The 16,531-nt window shown below is 38.8% G+C and overlaps 1 protein-coding gene across 1 annotated transcript in view; it reads right to left on the minus strand.

The window, feature by feature from the left end:
* TAF4 (TATA-box binding protein associated factor 4) overlaps nucleotides 1-16,510 on the minus strand; it is a 40,047-nt gene extending 23,537 nt beyond the window's left edge. The window contains exons 1-2 of the mRNA XM_085314139.1: nucleotides 16,192-16,510; nucleotides 13,162-14,250 (exon numbers count right to left, since the gene is read on the minus strand). Coding sequence (XP_085170265.1) covers nucleotides 13,162-14,250; nucleotides 16,192-16,507 — 1,405 coding nt within the window. The 5' untranslated portion in view covers nucleotides 16,508-16,510. The remainder of the gene's footprint in view (nucleotides 1-13,161; nucleotides 14,251-16,191) is intronic.
* Nucleotides 16,511-16,531: the final 21 nt, after the last annotated feature.

A 16,531-nucleotide genomic window follows, 5' to 3' on the forward strand; every position in this document is an offset into this window, starting at 1 on the left:
CCTGTAACAGTTATTATTCCAAGGAACAAAAAGCACAGGAAAAGAGAGGAGTCTATCAAAGTCTACTAGTTCATTACAGCTCCATAAGAATTTAGGTAATTAAAAGAATATTCCCTAAACACAGGACATGTTTTAGCAGACTTAGAATTACCTATCTATGCCAAAATAAAAGCTTCTGTAATACACCAGCAGAGGTGTAGCAGGTCATGAAGGGCACAAGCTATGCACCAAGTCATTATGTAGTGAAAGTATCGAAATACTGATTACAAATCAAGATGAAAAGCATAGCACTTTAAATGGCAAAATTATACTCAATTAGATGTTTCCRAAGATGCATTATTTTGTACCTGTTGAGAGAAATGCACCAACACATTAGACATGCTGCCAGTTTTGGCAACCTTCAGGGGTTGGTGACGGGACCCATAACACTGTCTAAGATCTCCATCAGTGACTTGGATGCTGGSATGGAACAGTGCTCTAGTTTACAGATGACAATAAATGGGATGAGCTGTTGATACATTGCAATGGAGTGCTGTTACTGAGAGAGGCTTTAAAAAGCTGAAAGAATGAGCCAATAGGAATTTCATTAAGTTAAAATAATACAAATGGAAAGTCCTGAATCTGGGACAAAATAACCCCTTTCAATAGTATAGACTGTGGATTGAAACAGCAGCTCTGCAAAAAAGAGCATAGGTGTCCTGATGGTCACAAGCTGAAAACGAGTCAGCATCATGTCTCTGCAGCAATGAAGATTAACCACATTCAGACTGCATTAGCATAAGTGTAGCCAGCTTGTTCAGGGAAGCAATCATGCCTCACCACTTTGCACTTGTGAAGCTGCATCTAGAATACCATGTCCAGTTTGGGGCTTCCCAATACAAGAGAAATACTGACACACTGGAGTGAGTGCAGCACAGGGCCACTAAAACATTTAAGATGCTCCAATGAACCCAAGTAATCTGTCCTAACTTCAAACTCCACTCTGCTTTGAGCAGACAGTTGGACAAAGTGACCTTCAAAGACCCCTTCCAACCTAAATTATTCTACAGTTCTGAAAAAGAGTGCCAATTACTAGTCACACATTCAAAGGGAAACTGAAAGTCACTTGGCTTTAACATGACACATAGCAYGGTCTGTAAAACTGGGCTGGGACTTCAACTGAGCTTCCATTAATATTAATAAATTTACATCAGTTCTTCTGTTGAATATAGTCTTAGTAGCGAATCAAGACGGGACCATGCTAAGAATAAGAGGGAAAGTCCAGACCTAACAGTTAAGTAATTTCTCAGCCATGGCCAGGGACATTCTTGCTCAGATCTTTCCTCTGCTGGTGATTTTCCTTGCGCATTGCAGATAAGGGGAAAAATAATAATAGTTAAAAAACAAACAAACAAACAAAAAAAACCCACCCAAAACACCTACCTTRGTTTAGGTTCTGTTCTTAGAACCTCAGGTGATCTGTGCTGCAGAACAAATCCAGAAAAAAAATTTATTTGACCTTCTTTGCCATCAACAAAGTCTTTGACACAATGAGCAATTCAGSTTCTGGAGTTTCATGAAGAAACTTGGGGGAGTCTTTTTGTTTTTATTTTTTAATTTTGACTTTTGAGAAAAAAAAAAATACATGGTGCAGGTATCTGCTCCTGCAAAACAATACCTGAAAACAAACCCGCTGCTATTCATGGGTTCCAATCTGTTCCAAAAGTACTCACACTAACCTTGCACGAATGAGGTCAACATGTATGAAAATGTATTAACAGTAGATTTGTTCCCTGGTAAGTTAGAGATCTATAGACCACAAAACTTCCAGGGGATGCTAGGGCTGTGCAGCACACTGAACCAACCTGAGATACCATACCAGACTCCCCCATATCTTGGTTCAGAGTAATAGGCATCCTAAAGCAAGGAATGCTGAGGTTTTGCACAAAACCATACTGAGTGCTCAGCTGCACATCTTAGATGAGCCTGCTRAACATTCAGCAGCTGCTGTCTGTATGGTGAGCAAGAACTTGTCACAAAGAAAACACCCAAAACACACAACCCTGAGTTTCTCCTGACAAGCACTATACATTAYACCATAGTAAAGACCAGCCCAGCCCAGAAATTTGAACAGAAACTTGCCACAGAGCTACAAAAGCACATCACTCCTTTACCTTGCAATAGCAGCAGACCATGTTAYGCTAGCAGGTAGCTCGTGGAAGAGCAGTCTTGTCACACGCAAGCCTTCTCGGACTCGTACACACCCGTGACAGATCTGTACTCCTGCTACTGTGCACAACTATTCTTGCATGTGAGCAACGCACTGCAAGGATGATGGGTGGGGAAGTCATGAAGCATTATAAAGACTTTGAACATACTGTTGTCAGACTCCTCATGCCACTCCAGAAGAGCAAAGCCAAATTTTACCTAGATACACATTAGTTTGCCAAGGGACTCCATTCCACTTGCATATCATCACTTTCCTCTCATGCCAAATGTGTCAACTACGTGTGGACACATAGTGCACACCTTAACTGAAATACTAATTTTTGAAGAGCTGACTTATGATTATTGCCAACATAAAAAGAAAGATGCATTCAAGAATAATCACAGAAGCCTGACTACAATACACAGAAAATGCATTTTGTATAGACCAAGTACATCCAAGTTCACACTATGAAAAACTGATTGTTTTTTCTTACTAGAGAGTCAGAAGACAAGAAGGTTCAATTTTGTAATTTTTTTTTCTTTCAGACTAGTGTTGTGCAAGAATTCAGTTTCACACCACAGAACTTCACTGTATTGTTTAAAACTTGAAGTGAATGATTTGTAAAGTATCGATTTCCAAGCATTTTAAAACTGTAACTGAAGAAATATAATACTAAAGTGCCCCCCCCCCCAAAAAAAAAAATCCCACAACACTTAGCAGTGGTTCTACATGGGGAAAACACAAAAACAAACAAACAAACAAAAAAAGAAACTTACCTTCTCAGTTGAAAAGGTGCTTAAGTTATGGTCTGGTAAACTCACCCATTTTTATGCCAACATTTAACAAAAGTTTCAACAGCAATGTGATTTGAAACTATTTTGACTTTTAGAAAGCTATATTCCACAAAAGCGTTAATGTGCCTTTCTATTCAAGCATATAAAGCCAAGATACCACAGAGCTCTATCAAGCTGCAACCCAAACATCATACAAATCTGGTTTTAGTCTGATGGGAGAACTAAGAAAGAAAAACACTATCAAGAGCCAAACCAATTACTTTGATTATTGATCTCAAAGTGATTCAGATTTAGCTCTGCCATTAATTTCAATATATTTACATCAAACATCCATGCAGTTATACCAAAGTCTGATCTGTCTTTGAGAAAGGAAGACATAAAATAAAGGGTCACCAATTTTTTTTGATATGCTTCTAAATGGGACATTTTAAAACCAAGATATTCCTAATTTCCAGCAGTTTGTCTATATCAAGGCATACCAACATTAGAGCTGTTCAAGCATCTGATAAAATGGAAATGGGCAAGCTGCTTTACATTTACCACTGTTTGCACACAAGTACTTATTGAGGAATAATGCAGCAAATCCACATTATCTTACTTCAAAAACCAATACCCTAAAGCTACTAAGTACATGAAAACCCATTAAAAAATGCATTTCATTAATTTATCTCTATTGCAAATGTCCCTCTATAGTTATCCCTGTTGTCATTCTCACAGAGAATTTTCCCTTTTCACCTGTAGTTGTGGAGAACCCAAGTTAGACAAAACTCAACATGACAAACAACTAGGGCAGCACTGGTGCAAACTCTTCAATTCGCTGCAAAAGCAACCTGCAATTTTATGGCACTCTATGTAGAAACACAAGTTGTTCTACTTTGAGAAGATGCCAAACACTATGCCCGTGAGCTCAAATGCAAACTATCAACATGGACATGATATTACATGTCATTTGGCTGATAGCAACATTTATTAAATAGTACTGCTTTTYTATTTAGAGTCTGAACGCATAAATAGAAGTATTTTCACACCTGTAACCTTGAACTCAGAAAGCTTTTAAACAAAATTAAGTCTAGTTTTGATTTTTACTAACCATCAAATGCACAGTCCTGAGTAATGACTAAGCTTAATAACTGGGTATGACTAACACTTATAAATAATTAGCGCCTTCTCTCTCTCCTCTGGAGGGGGAAAGAAGCAAAAAAAAAGTCACACATTGTAAAAAAGAAGAATGAAATGAAATAAGAGCCTWAAGTTCATGGCATGAACACTTGCCTCTTTTTCCAGTCCACCCTTAGTACTCTGCAAACATGGGTATGTATCTTTATTAAAAAGTAACAGCTCACTCTTMATCCTTTTCTACCAACTCCTGCATAATTTAGCCACTTCCCTGCTCCTTATCTCTTCTTCCTACTTCCTCAACTGATTCTTTTTAAAAAAGTGCTTCTGACTCATGTTAGCAGAAGTGGTCCCACTGGCCTCACCATCATTCATTGAATGCACCTGATGCTATAACTTCTGAGAGACTAAATTTAATCCTCCCCTATAGAAATACACATTTGATTAATAAATTGAAAGAAGGCATGAAGACAGCTTACTACAGCCTTGCTGCCCCTCAAACCACTTAAGACAGACCAAAAAGTAGCACTGCATCTCATTGTTCAGTTTTTGTTTATACTGATATCTAAAATGAACATGTTTTGCAACTCAACCTATATATTAGTCGTCTGCACTGCATCTACCATATGCTTTACTCTGTGTAAAGATATTCTGATGGCCTTTAACAGTTCAACTACTCTCAGAAGCATACGCTAATTGAGTTATAAGTTAKACTTTAGTTACTAGAGTCTTATTTGATTCAATACTTTATCTTAAAACAGTCATGATTGCTATTTAAAATATTATATATGCTGATATGAAGAACTTTCATATTATCAGTTGTCTTGGTATTGGTTAAAATGCATTGATGAAAAAAATATTCCTTAGTAATGCACTTCAAGAGAAAAAGGAAAGTTAGAGACATGTGATGCTCATAACTTACATTTCTAATTTACAAGTAGAGAGCTCTACAGAAACAAGAAGTTACCCAGTTTTTAAATCAACATATTCTTCCCAATATCTCAAAAGGAGCTTGGCATCTGGATCAACCCTTGTATTAAATTCTGTACAGGTATGGAGTAAAGAGATCTGTCCTTGGGTAAAAGGATTTATATCCTATTTATCCACCCTGCTGAAAGTTAGCCATTTATACAAGTCTCTGTAATGACTGGTAATATGAGTACAGAAATTCATCTTTTTAAGATATTATTTCTAATCTGAAAACATTATACAGACAAAAACTTTATATTTGCACAGTGCCTTCAGATCAGCTCTTCACAGATCTCAGGGCAGAAACAAAACTCAGCTTTATCAATTCCTTATAATTATCACTTCGTTCTTGAATACATATATTGATACATCTATACCATCACAATGATGATAATCAAGGATTTGTTCTCACCAAAAAAATTCTACCATAACCCCCCCCCCCAAAAAAAAATAGCTTAAAGACCTAAATAAGGACTCCGAGACTGTCAGTTTACCATAAATACTAGGCTAAAGATACATGAAGGCAATTACTGTAAGACAGAAGGCTCTGCAGTAAAAACTTGGCACTCTGTTCCTTTAGACACCTGCACCTCAGAAAAAGAACCCTGCATTACTGAAAATACATTACTATGGAACAGAGCTGGGGTAAAAACTTTTAGATTAAACTGAGGTCAAACTGTCCTAAAAGGGGGAGGGGGGAGGAGAGAGAAAGAAAAACACTCCTGAGCTACTCACATATCTGTGGCCTCAGTAGAAACAAATCTCATCTAGTTGGAAATATGAATGTCCACATTAATATATATATATAAAATATGTATTGTTTATAGATATTTTACACTTGTTTAATTACTGCCTGGCTTGCTTACATTTTTTTGTACTTCACTCAACACTTCAGCTAGAGATGAGGTTTTTGCTGCAATAATTTAGCAGCACAATCTCCAGTGTAGACAAAACTTACCAGTTTATATAGTGGGCATCTTTTATACTATTTTCTTTCCCTTATAAGGTGGAAGCAAAAGATGCTTGACAGGACAAAAACTGTATCCAAGGAGAAAAGGTCATACAACTTTAAAGAAACTTCTATCAGTATAAACCAATAAATTACAACTTCTTGCATTTAGGCAAGATCCTCATTAGTTTAAAGACACTCAAGTTAATGCATAACAACATTTTTCACAAAGCATGGAAAGCCTACAATCACATTCTCCATAAAAAATTCTCCATAACTTGTCAAAGAGAGCGCCACATATTTAGGTTTCAGCATCAGAAGCGCACCAGGAAAGCTTCACTGATGTTCACAGATCACACAACTATTTGCACACAAGAACGTGCCCGTGGCCATGGACAGAGAGAGCCCTTTGCAACCAGTAAGCACCACATACTCTTCCGTGTGTACTCCTTCACACACGGCTGATAATACAGCTAAAATAGCTGCCTACTACGTACTTTTAAAAATTGCTTTCTGTCATTGTCTTCAGTTGTGGGAAATAAAATCATTTTCAAAATTGTTTTTGAGCAGTTATTTCACTGAATCTTTTCTCACAAGGGATAACATACCTAACATACAATTTTCTTTTTTTTTTTTTTTTAACTTGATAACACTTACTCTCTTCCAACTGGCAAAAACATTTTCTTTAACATTAAGCAATGACATCATATAAAAGGAGCAGATGCAGACAGATACATGGAGTTACAGATATTCATAAAGTTTCCACACACAAAACAATCCTGACAACAGTAGGTATTTTCAAATAAAAAAATTATTTCAAATATTTCTGATAAAAACACATATCGTAATACAATAAAACATTCACTATGTCCTGTTTGTAAGTAACTTCTATACTCAATTTGTAACAAAAGTCTTAGTATTTGATCAGAGTTTTTTGTGAGAATGGATAGCAGGCTTTCTACAAGTCAAACTTTTATTTAAAACTTTCTGTTAAAATCCCACTTCGGGCAATATCAGTATTTCCAACTGCTTTCCTGARCTACTTAATATAATACACTTCTGGGGATTCTATTTACACATCATTTCCCAAAACAGAGAAGACAGACAATAATAGGAATTTTCATATACTAAAATCTTTAATTTGAAGAACAGTTTGTGACACCTACTAATCTGTGTCTTATCACATCAGTGCCCAAAGCTGTTGCATTTCCATCTTCCACTTCTAACTTCACTGCAGTATCCTGTGTTAGTAAATGATTCAAGTTCTGGACAGCATCCAAACTTGCGGTCCTCAAACCAAGACATTGCACTTTAGAAGTAACCCACATAGATTGCCAGAGATGGAAAACTCATTTAGCTCACTGAACATACAAACAACACGTAACTCGTTTCCTAGAGCAGTAGTGGGCAAAAATCTCTCAAAAGAAGCAATTCATTCACTTCTGGTCATTGACCAACATCCTTGATCACACACCTAGCGATACTCAGAAACCGAGAAAGACTACAGTGCAAAGTGTACATAGGCATATAACAAATCCRTACCTACTCTTCTGATACAATAGTATTTTCCATAACAGAATTGAACAATAACTAGTCAAAGATAATAGAATGTTTTCATAGCTTGGCTTAATGGAATAACAATTATACTTGATATTAACCTTTGTCACTTAAAGAGACATCTTTATCAGCTGTGTAAAACAAGGCATTGGTTTGCCTCATGACACTCATTTTAACAAAAAAAACAGAAAATCATACCATACAACTCTTCCAGTCTTAAGTTYCTCAGGGTACAAAGCTAAGCATGTAGGATCCTTCAATTACAAAAGATGCAGTAAGAAAGAACACAACTGTCATTCTAGCAACATACGGCAGATCTGATGTAACAGATTTCAAATACAGTAGAATGTTCCTTTTGCTAATGCATGATTTGACATAAAATCCATCTCTCACCCAGAGGAGTTCTGCAAAAGAGATCCACAGTTAATGTCTTTGAAAGGGAGCTAGCCCTTTATGAACCAAGTATAGGACTCCCAAATTCTGATCTTGGCTCAATATTGATTCCCTCACGGCCCTGAGCAAGTAAGAACTTCTCTAACTTGCTCTTTCCCCCAGCTTTAAAGCAGAGTTCATACTACTTTACTTACCAACCATGKAGGCATGTTGCAAGTATTAACTTTTGTAAAATGCTTTAAAAGTAAAACATAATGGTAATAGCAGCTTCTTACAATATGTATTAAAGATGTTATTTTTAACAAAATACAGCTATGCCAACATAGTTAATAGGTCTAGTATCTGCAGCACATACACAATACAGGGAAGCTATAATCAGGATAAGCTTGAACTCGCTTGCAAGTCAGTGAGAATTAGGAAGAACTACATTCCACTACTTTATATTATTCCTTTTGTTCCTTTCCATACTTTTTACATTGTGGAAGTCTGCAGATTTCCTCAAGTATTTATATTCCTTGTTACTGTAGGCACTTTCAGGGTATGTTTCAAGTCAAAAAAAAACCCAAAGAACATGACATTCATCAAGGAAAAGTAATACAAATTATTTTACATCAGGAAAAGATTGTCTTTTTAGTCTGTTACCTTTCCTCATATCCTATCCACTCTCTTTCGCTTGACAGCATAGCACCTCAACTCCTTACTGAAGGAAATCAAAACTACTCATGCAAATATTATTTTCAGTGATGCCAGCTCCAAAAGCTAACACTGCTCAGGTCAAAAGTACCCGAACAAATGCATTAAATAAAGCATGTGCTCAGATATTTTTCCCAACACAGGGCCAGCATAATCAAGGTTTGAGAAACAGGGAATAGGAAGCTAGAATCTTCCTTAGATAGTTAACCCAAGCTTAACAAAACACAACAACAACAAAACCCCACTGATTTCTACAAAACTTAAGCTTCTCTTTAAAAACCAGACAAGTTTAAGAAAAAACCTTCAAGGTGTAAAGTGATGTAGCCCGTCCTCCTCAGTCTGCTGTTGTATAGCTCCAACGATCCTACCAATGCCTTTTGCTCCTAGATAGCACCACCAGTAAGTTAAAACCAACTGTATAGCTCATTTGCATTAGTACTGTTCAGAACTCTGGAACATTCAATTTTAAAACAGCCCCATCAGTTTCCTGGTCCTGTAGGCTGGGAAATGACCCAATCTATAGTTACAGCAGTCTCCAAAAAGAAAGCGACAAAAAAAGTCTAGCCCCATGCCCTATTATCAGCTCCTGGCAGAGGCACCTGAGGTCTGGAATAACAATAAAACTTCTATCATCAGATAGAAAACAAATCTGTGATAGCAGTTCTACAACTGCACAACTGCATTACTGCTAATGAGGACATTGGTCACAACCTCAGAAGTCAAAAAAATTAGAGTAAACCAAAAAGACAATATATCCTATCCTATCTTTAAACAGGATTATGACCATCATAAAACTTTTATTTATATATAAAAGAATTGTAGTCTTTAGATATATCAAGTGAGCGAATTTTTGAAAGTACTAAAATTCACTGAAAAGGGATAAAAGGGGGGGAGGGTTCTAGAAGTGAAGGTTTCTAGATTTCAGTTTCACCTAAGATGGTAGAGAAAACTGTCCAGGCCTACCAGCTGCATATTGGTCTTACTATCCTATATACCCACAGCACTCTCTCCAATCTGCTCCTTTCTTTAAGGCGGTATCTTAGAGATTATAATGTGATGTCTGCACGTAAAATATAGCAGTAGCTATACCCTATACATATACACATATACATAGCATAAAATGTACACGCACACACATAGATGTATATAACACTTTGGGTATATGTTGTTGAGCAACAACATAAAACATCTGTGAGAAGAGAAACCAAATCTTTGAACTCTGAAGTTGACAACACTGCTAAAGTAAGCATAAGCTCATAGACTTTGGTTTTGAAATTGTATTACAGCACTGCAAGAGAAGATAGTATTTTGAAAAGGATTGTAAAGCATACAAGCCAGTCACTTTACAAGATGATTTTACCACATGTCAGTGATGACCTCTAGACACTTTACGCCCTAAGATTAATCTCTTACAATATAAGAGTTCATAATCTCAGTTACATTTTTCCATAGACTTTTCTGAGCATCTGTAACAGTAAACATTGACTTAATGTTTTAATAAACTCGTAAGAAAAACTTATCAAATCATTGAATGCACCATATTATTACTTGAAGTACTCTGAAACACAGAACTTAACGTATTTATTTTCAGTCACAGTTTCATAAGTTGTTGCATCTATTTTTAAAGTGGCAGGTATAAGAGAATCATACTTACTTCTTTCCCGGATCTTTACTACGAAACTATATAGAAACGTCATTTTCAAACCTTCATCACCCTAATCTGTCCAAATGGACCATGCAGTTCCAAACACAGGCCCCCGAAGAAAAGACTAAGTCATCTTCTTCAAAGGTATCAATGATGGGAAACCATTGTTAACGCACAGATATCCTGAATAGTCCAGTTTAAGAAAACATATACCAGAATTCAGTAAGGTCACAAGAACCATGGCCCATTAGCACCCTAAACAGCTCTAATTTTGTCAGTTGATGATTGTTGCRCAACCAGCTTGATACCACACAAAGCATGATTATAAAAGCAGTATTTTAGTGTCAGTCAAACTTATTTTCATGTGCTCTTAGAAAGAGCACATTAGAAGCTTTTTGTCAAGCCTTAGGTTAATAAAACTTACTGACATTTTATAGTTTGTTCTTCATGTATACGAAACAGTAACTGGACTTTGGAGAGCAAGAAACAGTAAGTCAGGGACTGAAAACAACTACAATACGTGTGCTGCATAATGGTCAAACCTTTCATAAGAATTTTCTAAGCTATTGTTAATATTTCTGTGAAAAGCAACARGTTCAGAGTTTGATCTCAAACTGTTTCATGAACTAAATCTTAGAAACCACAATAAACACACTGCTTTAATTTTTAAACATGAAGTTGTGCACGCATATTTGATGCATACAGTAGATGCACAACATACAAGCACTGCAGCTTCAAACTATCAAACTGCCTTTAAAAATTTGGTCTATCACACTGTAATTGGAAATACAATTTCAAAAACATAATAATCTATTCTTCTTCTACTACAAACTCTAAGGATGAAAGCAGCTGCATATGGCTAGACTTTCAAAAGTTCTTAGCCCTCACACTTCTGAGATGTTCATAAGAGTGCAGCAGCCATCAGTTCTTCATGTTCCGTATGAAATGTTTCATGCAAAACATTTTTGAAAGTTAGCTACCTTGGCAATGTATAAAAATGTAAACAAAATAAATTAAAAAAAATCTTTTCCAATATTAAGTCTCTTACCATGTAAGAACCAGGTTTCCAGTTTTTATGTATTCAATCACGTATATATGCTTATTTTAAAAGTCATCCTATCCCTGAACTTTTAGATTTTTTTTTTAATACGGCATATGACAGACGAGTGCTTAATAAAAAAAGTGTTAAAAAATACACAGCTTTACTTTCATCTATCAAGACCTCCAAAGGAGCAATGTGTGGTCCAATTCTGCTTAAAGACTGGCAACACTGCTTATAAGCACACCGCACTTCAGCATGTTACAGGGATTTGGAAACATCAGTTACTTAGAAATACAGTCCAGCTGGACATGACAGTAGCATTTTTGCCCTAATCCAGTTTATAATGCAGCAGGTATATCACTATACCTACTAAAATGTAGGCATAGTGTGATACGGTGTTAGACTCCGAATCTGAAAAACCTTTTGATACACTATGGCAATAAACCAATAAATAAAGCTTTTCCAGTCTATCAACTTACGAGCTTCAAATTAAACACTGAGGTTTCAAGGTCTGAGTTTTACTGATTTTTTTTTTTAAATTAGCAAAACATCCTTTTCAAATTATGCATATAGGAAATAATTTCTATATAATAATTCCTATACATAAACAGAAAAAAATATGCTAGTTATAACTTAAATATACAGAGCGGTTGACAGAATTCATGGCATCACACAGCACAAATAGTACATTACACAAAAACGTAGTGTGTAGTAACACAAGATTGTTTCTGGTCTACCTTATGCAAGTGCATCACTTTAAGATTGGCAAGGAGTTTCAATAGATACAGTTTTGGGTTTTTTCTCCTAAACTAAGACCCATTGAAATAGATGACATACGCACACCACTGATTTCATTAGGTACTACTAATAAAATTTAAATTACTTGTTCTTTGTATACTGCACTCAAAGTAATGAGTCTTAAGAACACAGCTGTTACTATATATTATGAAAAAGATAGGAAGCTATGGACTGGTTCATACAAGTATTTTCAGTTATAAATGAAACTAAATACAAGTTAGGTTCAAAGTAATAGTAAGTATATAACCTTAAACTTCCAAATCTAGAATATTTAAGGAGGGACAGAACAGTTCTCAGAACAGAAAAATTTCTTATCCTTCCTTTAACTCACTCGTTGAGTTCACAACTAGACTCCTTGCCCAAAGATGCTCAACACTAAGCATGATACTAGCTACTACAAAAGCTGCAACCCTAGACTCATCAGGGTGAGGTAAGGATATAAGACGACTGCCTTTGTATTGAAACTCCAATGACAAAAAAGATCAAAAGCTTCAAATTTCTGAGTTTTTAAGTCAGACTTTGAATGTATTAAAGTAAAAGAATATAGTTTTCTTATGTTTTATCTGCTGCTTCTYTACTCATCAGTGCTCCTCGTACGCTACTGGGGGCATGCAGGGACAGAGAGAACAGCATACTGAGGTTATATTAACTACCCAAAAAAACTACCTTAAAAGTCAAAATGCATTATGTGAAAATGAAATAGTAACATATCATTTGATAAATGTTTCATTATCACGCTGTGGCTGTTTGCAGCTTCACCTACATTAACACTGTAACAGAGATACCAGCCAGAATCGTTTTCAAATTATTACTGTTAAAAAGACATTTTGGTCACCTGAAATCATACACTTAGGAGTGGAATGCTACTGTACTACTATTCAAAAATCAGACAATTCTTATTGTTAAATATAAGGCCTTTTCCACAATTCACAATTAAATAGCAAGAGATCTTATTTGGACACTTTTCTCCCTGCAAAAAACATAGTCCCAAAATAAAATCCTTGAGCCTTTACTTACCTGGTGGTAACTGAAAATTCTGAATATTAGTTGGATTCTGAGGTGGCTGAGGCAAACGAGGTGCTAAAACTGTAGGAGTCAAAGTTGCTCTGATTCCACTTGTAGTTGCCGTTGGAGTCCTTGGCAGACTTTGCGCCACTGTATTGGCAGTGCCTTTAGCCATTCCTGTAGGGGTGCCAGGAGCTGCAGGAGATATCCCACCAGGATTGGGAGCAACATTGGAGAGGCCAGCTTGCATAGTTTGCCCAATAATCATGTTACCCCCTGTAGTACTGGGCTGGCCACCAGTAGCCAGCGTCTGCTGTTGGGATACTGTCTGGACTATAGTTTTAGGAGACTCAGATTTGATGACCTGTGTGGTGGGAGCTGCTGGCACACTGGTACCAGACTGGCTGTTCACAAGCGATGTCTGGAGAGAAACTCCAGACCCCACAGTGGCTGTAGCAACAGCAGGAAAACTCCCCACACTGATGGTTGAATTGATCACAGTATTGCTCCCATTTTGAGTGGCTGCACCAGCTGCAGCTACAGTGGGTCCTGCTGGGTGAATTGGTGGCCTCACAAGTGTTACCGTAGGCCCCCCACTTCCAATGCTCGGTGGTGGCTGCGAGGAAATAACTGTAGGTGAAGAAGAAGATGCAGACGACACAGCAGTACTAAGAAAAGAAGTCTGAATGACAGTGTTGGAAGCTGATGGCAAAACAGCATTAACAGTATTTCCTTTTCCGACAGATCCAGGTCCATTGTTAACTAGAGGGGCAACAGCAGGTGCAGAAGCAGGGTTAGCAGTTACGGGAGTCCCAGAGAAAGCAGCACTTCCTGTGTGGTGAGAGTTCATCACCACATTACTCCCATTCAAAGTTTGCACTGTTGTGGTCCCAATCTTGCCATTCCTGGTGGACAAGGCGGTTGCCATCGTGCTGATAACCACCGATTTGCCCTGACTGAGGGTCCCTGGAGCAGCAGTAACTTCAGATCCTCCTGCTGCTGCAGTGGTGGTGCTGGTGCTTGTTGTGGTGGCTCCATCCAGAGTTGAACTCTGGGACCTGGTGTTATGATTAATAACGCCTCCTTGCACTCCTCCTGCTCCTGTAACAACAAGGTTAAAAAGACAGAATGAGCAGAAGTCCAATGAAGACAGAATGGTCTCCCTCATCACTGTCTTCTCCCTCTCCCAAACTGCCTGCCAAGAGCCAAGAAAATGAAAGAGAGTATAAACTGAAGAAGGATTTAAAGACATTATCTTGAAGCCTCCAACTTCCAACTAGAGATTGATAGATTCAGTATTGATTGTAACACCCCCCACTTTCATCATCCCAGTAAGAGAAAACATGGAAAACAGATTTATATGAAGTGAGGGAAGGAAGAAGAATATCTTCTCCTTAGACCTCTTCCCCATTCTAGAGCCTGACATTATGTTTAGCAACACACCTGTAACTACAAGGGGGGAAAAATGGCATTTAGTAGGGCATTTTCCCTATGCCCTCATCCTCTCACATCCTATAACGTAAAGTCCATTAGAGCAGGAGGCTCAACAACAGCAAGATGCAAAAAAAACAAACAAACAAACAAACAAAAAAAAAAAAACAAAGAAGGGATAGCAAAACACCAGCCTGCCAAGATAAGGAGTAGTATAAGGCCTAGAGCAGGTTAAAAGAAGATCCCTCCACCTTATTACAGGATTTATTCTTCTGGGTCTGAAGTTCCCACAGCCAGAGACAGTTAAAAATAAATAAATAAAAAGCAAGACTGATTTTGAGAAAGGATAAAGTGATGTAGCTTCTTGTCCTGAATAATCCTCAYGCCCCTTGATGAGGCCTGGTGTTATCACTAGTACAATCATAGACAGCCTGGATCCTGGCCCTAAGGAAACAGAAATGGGAAAAGAATAGTGACAGACAGATACCGAGATGCATGTTATACGGGTTAAGGAGATCCTCCTAGAAGAGCTTCATTAATCATGACAGAAGGTCTGTAATATCTTCTTACACTTCAGCATCAAGAAAGAAGGCAAAAAAATGGGGGAGGGGAAGAATTGCAGATAGATTCTGGGGAGACATTTTTTTTAATTCCCCTGAAAAACAGCTTCCCTCCATTCCCACGGAGTGAACCCTTACTGCTGTGATTAATACTGTCCCCCTACAGTCTTCACAATACGAAGAGAGGGAACACTTACAGGTAGATGGGGAGAGTGGAGGGAGAAGACATTGCACAAGGTGGGGTGTTATGGCCTGAATTCCCCCCCTTCCTGGGACCTGATGTTGTGACAACACCCCCTTGAGGGCAGAGGAGGAATGAGAGGTGTTGAATGCCCCCTCCAAGCCCCTGGAACAAGGGAGGGGGTGGGGRAGGCATAGCCAGGCAGACAGATATGGGGGGGAGCATTTTGAGGGACTTCCTCCCCTTGAAATCCCCCCTCGCTTCCTCCTATACAGGAAATAGGTGTCATGATTAATAACACCCCCTTGCACTTCAGCAAGAGCGAAGGGGGAGGGGAAGGAGCATTTACACAGACAGCTAAGCGGGCATTATTAAGAGGGAATCCCCCCCATAACCTCCACCCCTGGAAAAGGAAGGGGCTCTGTCACAGATGGCATGTGAGGGACATGCCGTTCCCGAGGGGGTGGGCTCTGCCTCCCTCGACCCCAAGATTAATAGAGCCTTTTACACTCGAGCAATAAGGGCAGGAAAAGAAGAGGGGACCGACAGAGTCACAGACAGGCACTGACGGGTTATTATGTAGGGATACTGCCCCCACACATGATAAAACATCCTCTAGTAAGCAGAAGCGAGGAGGGAAAATAAAGGGGAGGGAGCACAGGCGCGGATACACACCGAGGGGGCATGATGAGGGGAGGCTCTCCCCCATATGATCGATACCACCCTTTGCACTCCGGCTCCTGCCACAACAAGACGGAGGAGAGAGGGAAAAGGGGGGAAAGCAGTGAGGGAAGGAGGCAGCCAGAGCTGGGGAGTGGGGGGAGGGGAGGCCCCCTCTCCCTCCGAGCCCCCCACCCCTGCCCATGTTACCTGCTTTTGTGATCTCTGGGGCACTGAGTCCCATCTTGCTGCTGCTGCTGCTCTCTGTTTGGACATTAGCATTGCCTCCTACTACTACTCCTCCAGGGCTAGGGCTAGGGCTGCTGCTGCTACTGCTGCTGCTCACAACATGGTTCCCCAGCAGCCCCCCAGCGGCCCTCAGGGGCTCCTGCGCCTTGTGGTGCTGGTGGTGGTGGCCGGAGGCCGCCAGCTGGGACTCCAGGGAGCCCACCAGGTCGCTCACCACCTTCTCATCCACCTCCGTGTTCAGGAAAACCTCATCCAGCAGATCCGAGCCCGCCGCCATCTTTTTTTTGGAGGGTTCCTGTGA

The sequence above is a fragment of the Rhea americana genome, unplaced genomic scaffold (assembly GCF_003343005.1).
Source record: "Rhea americana isolate MKP2758 unplaced genomic scaffold, rheAme1 scaffold_4, whole genome shotgun sequence".
Taxonomy (NCBI): domain Eukaryota; kingdom Metazoa; phylum Chordata; class Aves; order Rheiformes; family Rheidae; genus Rhea; species Rhea americana.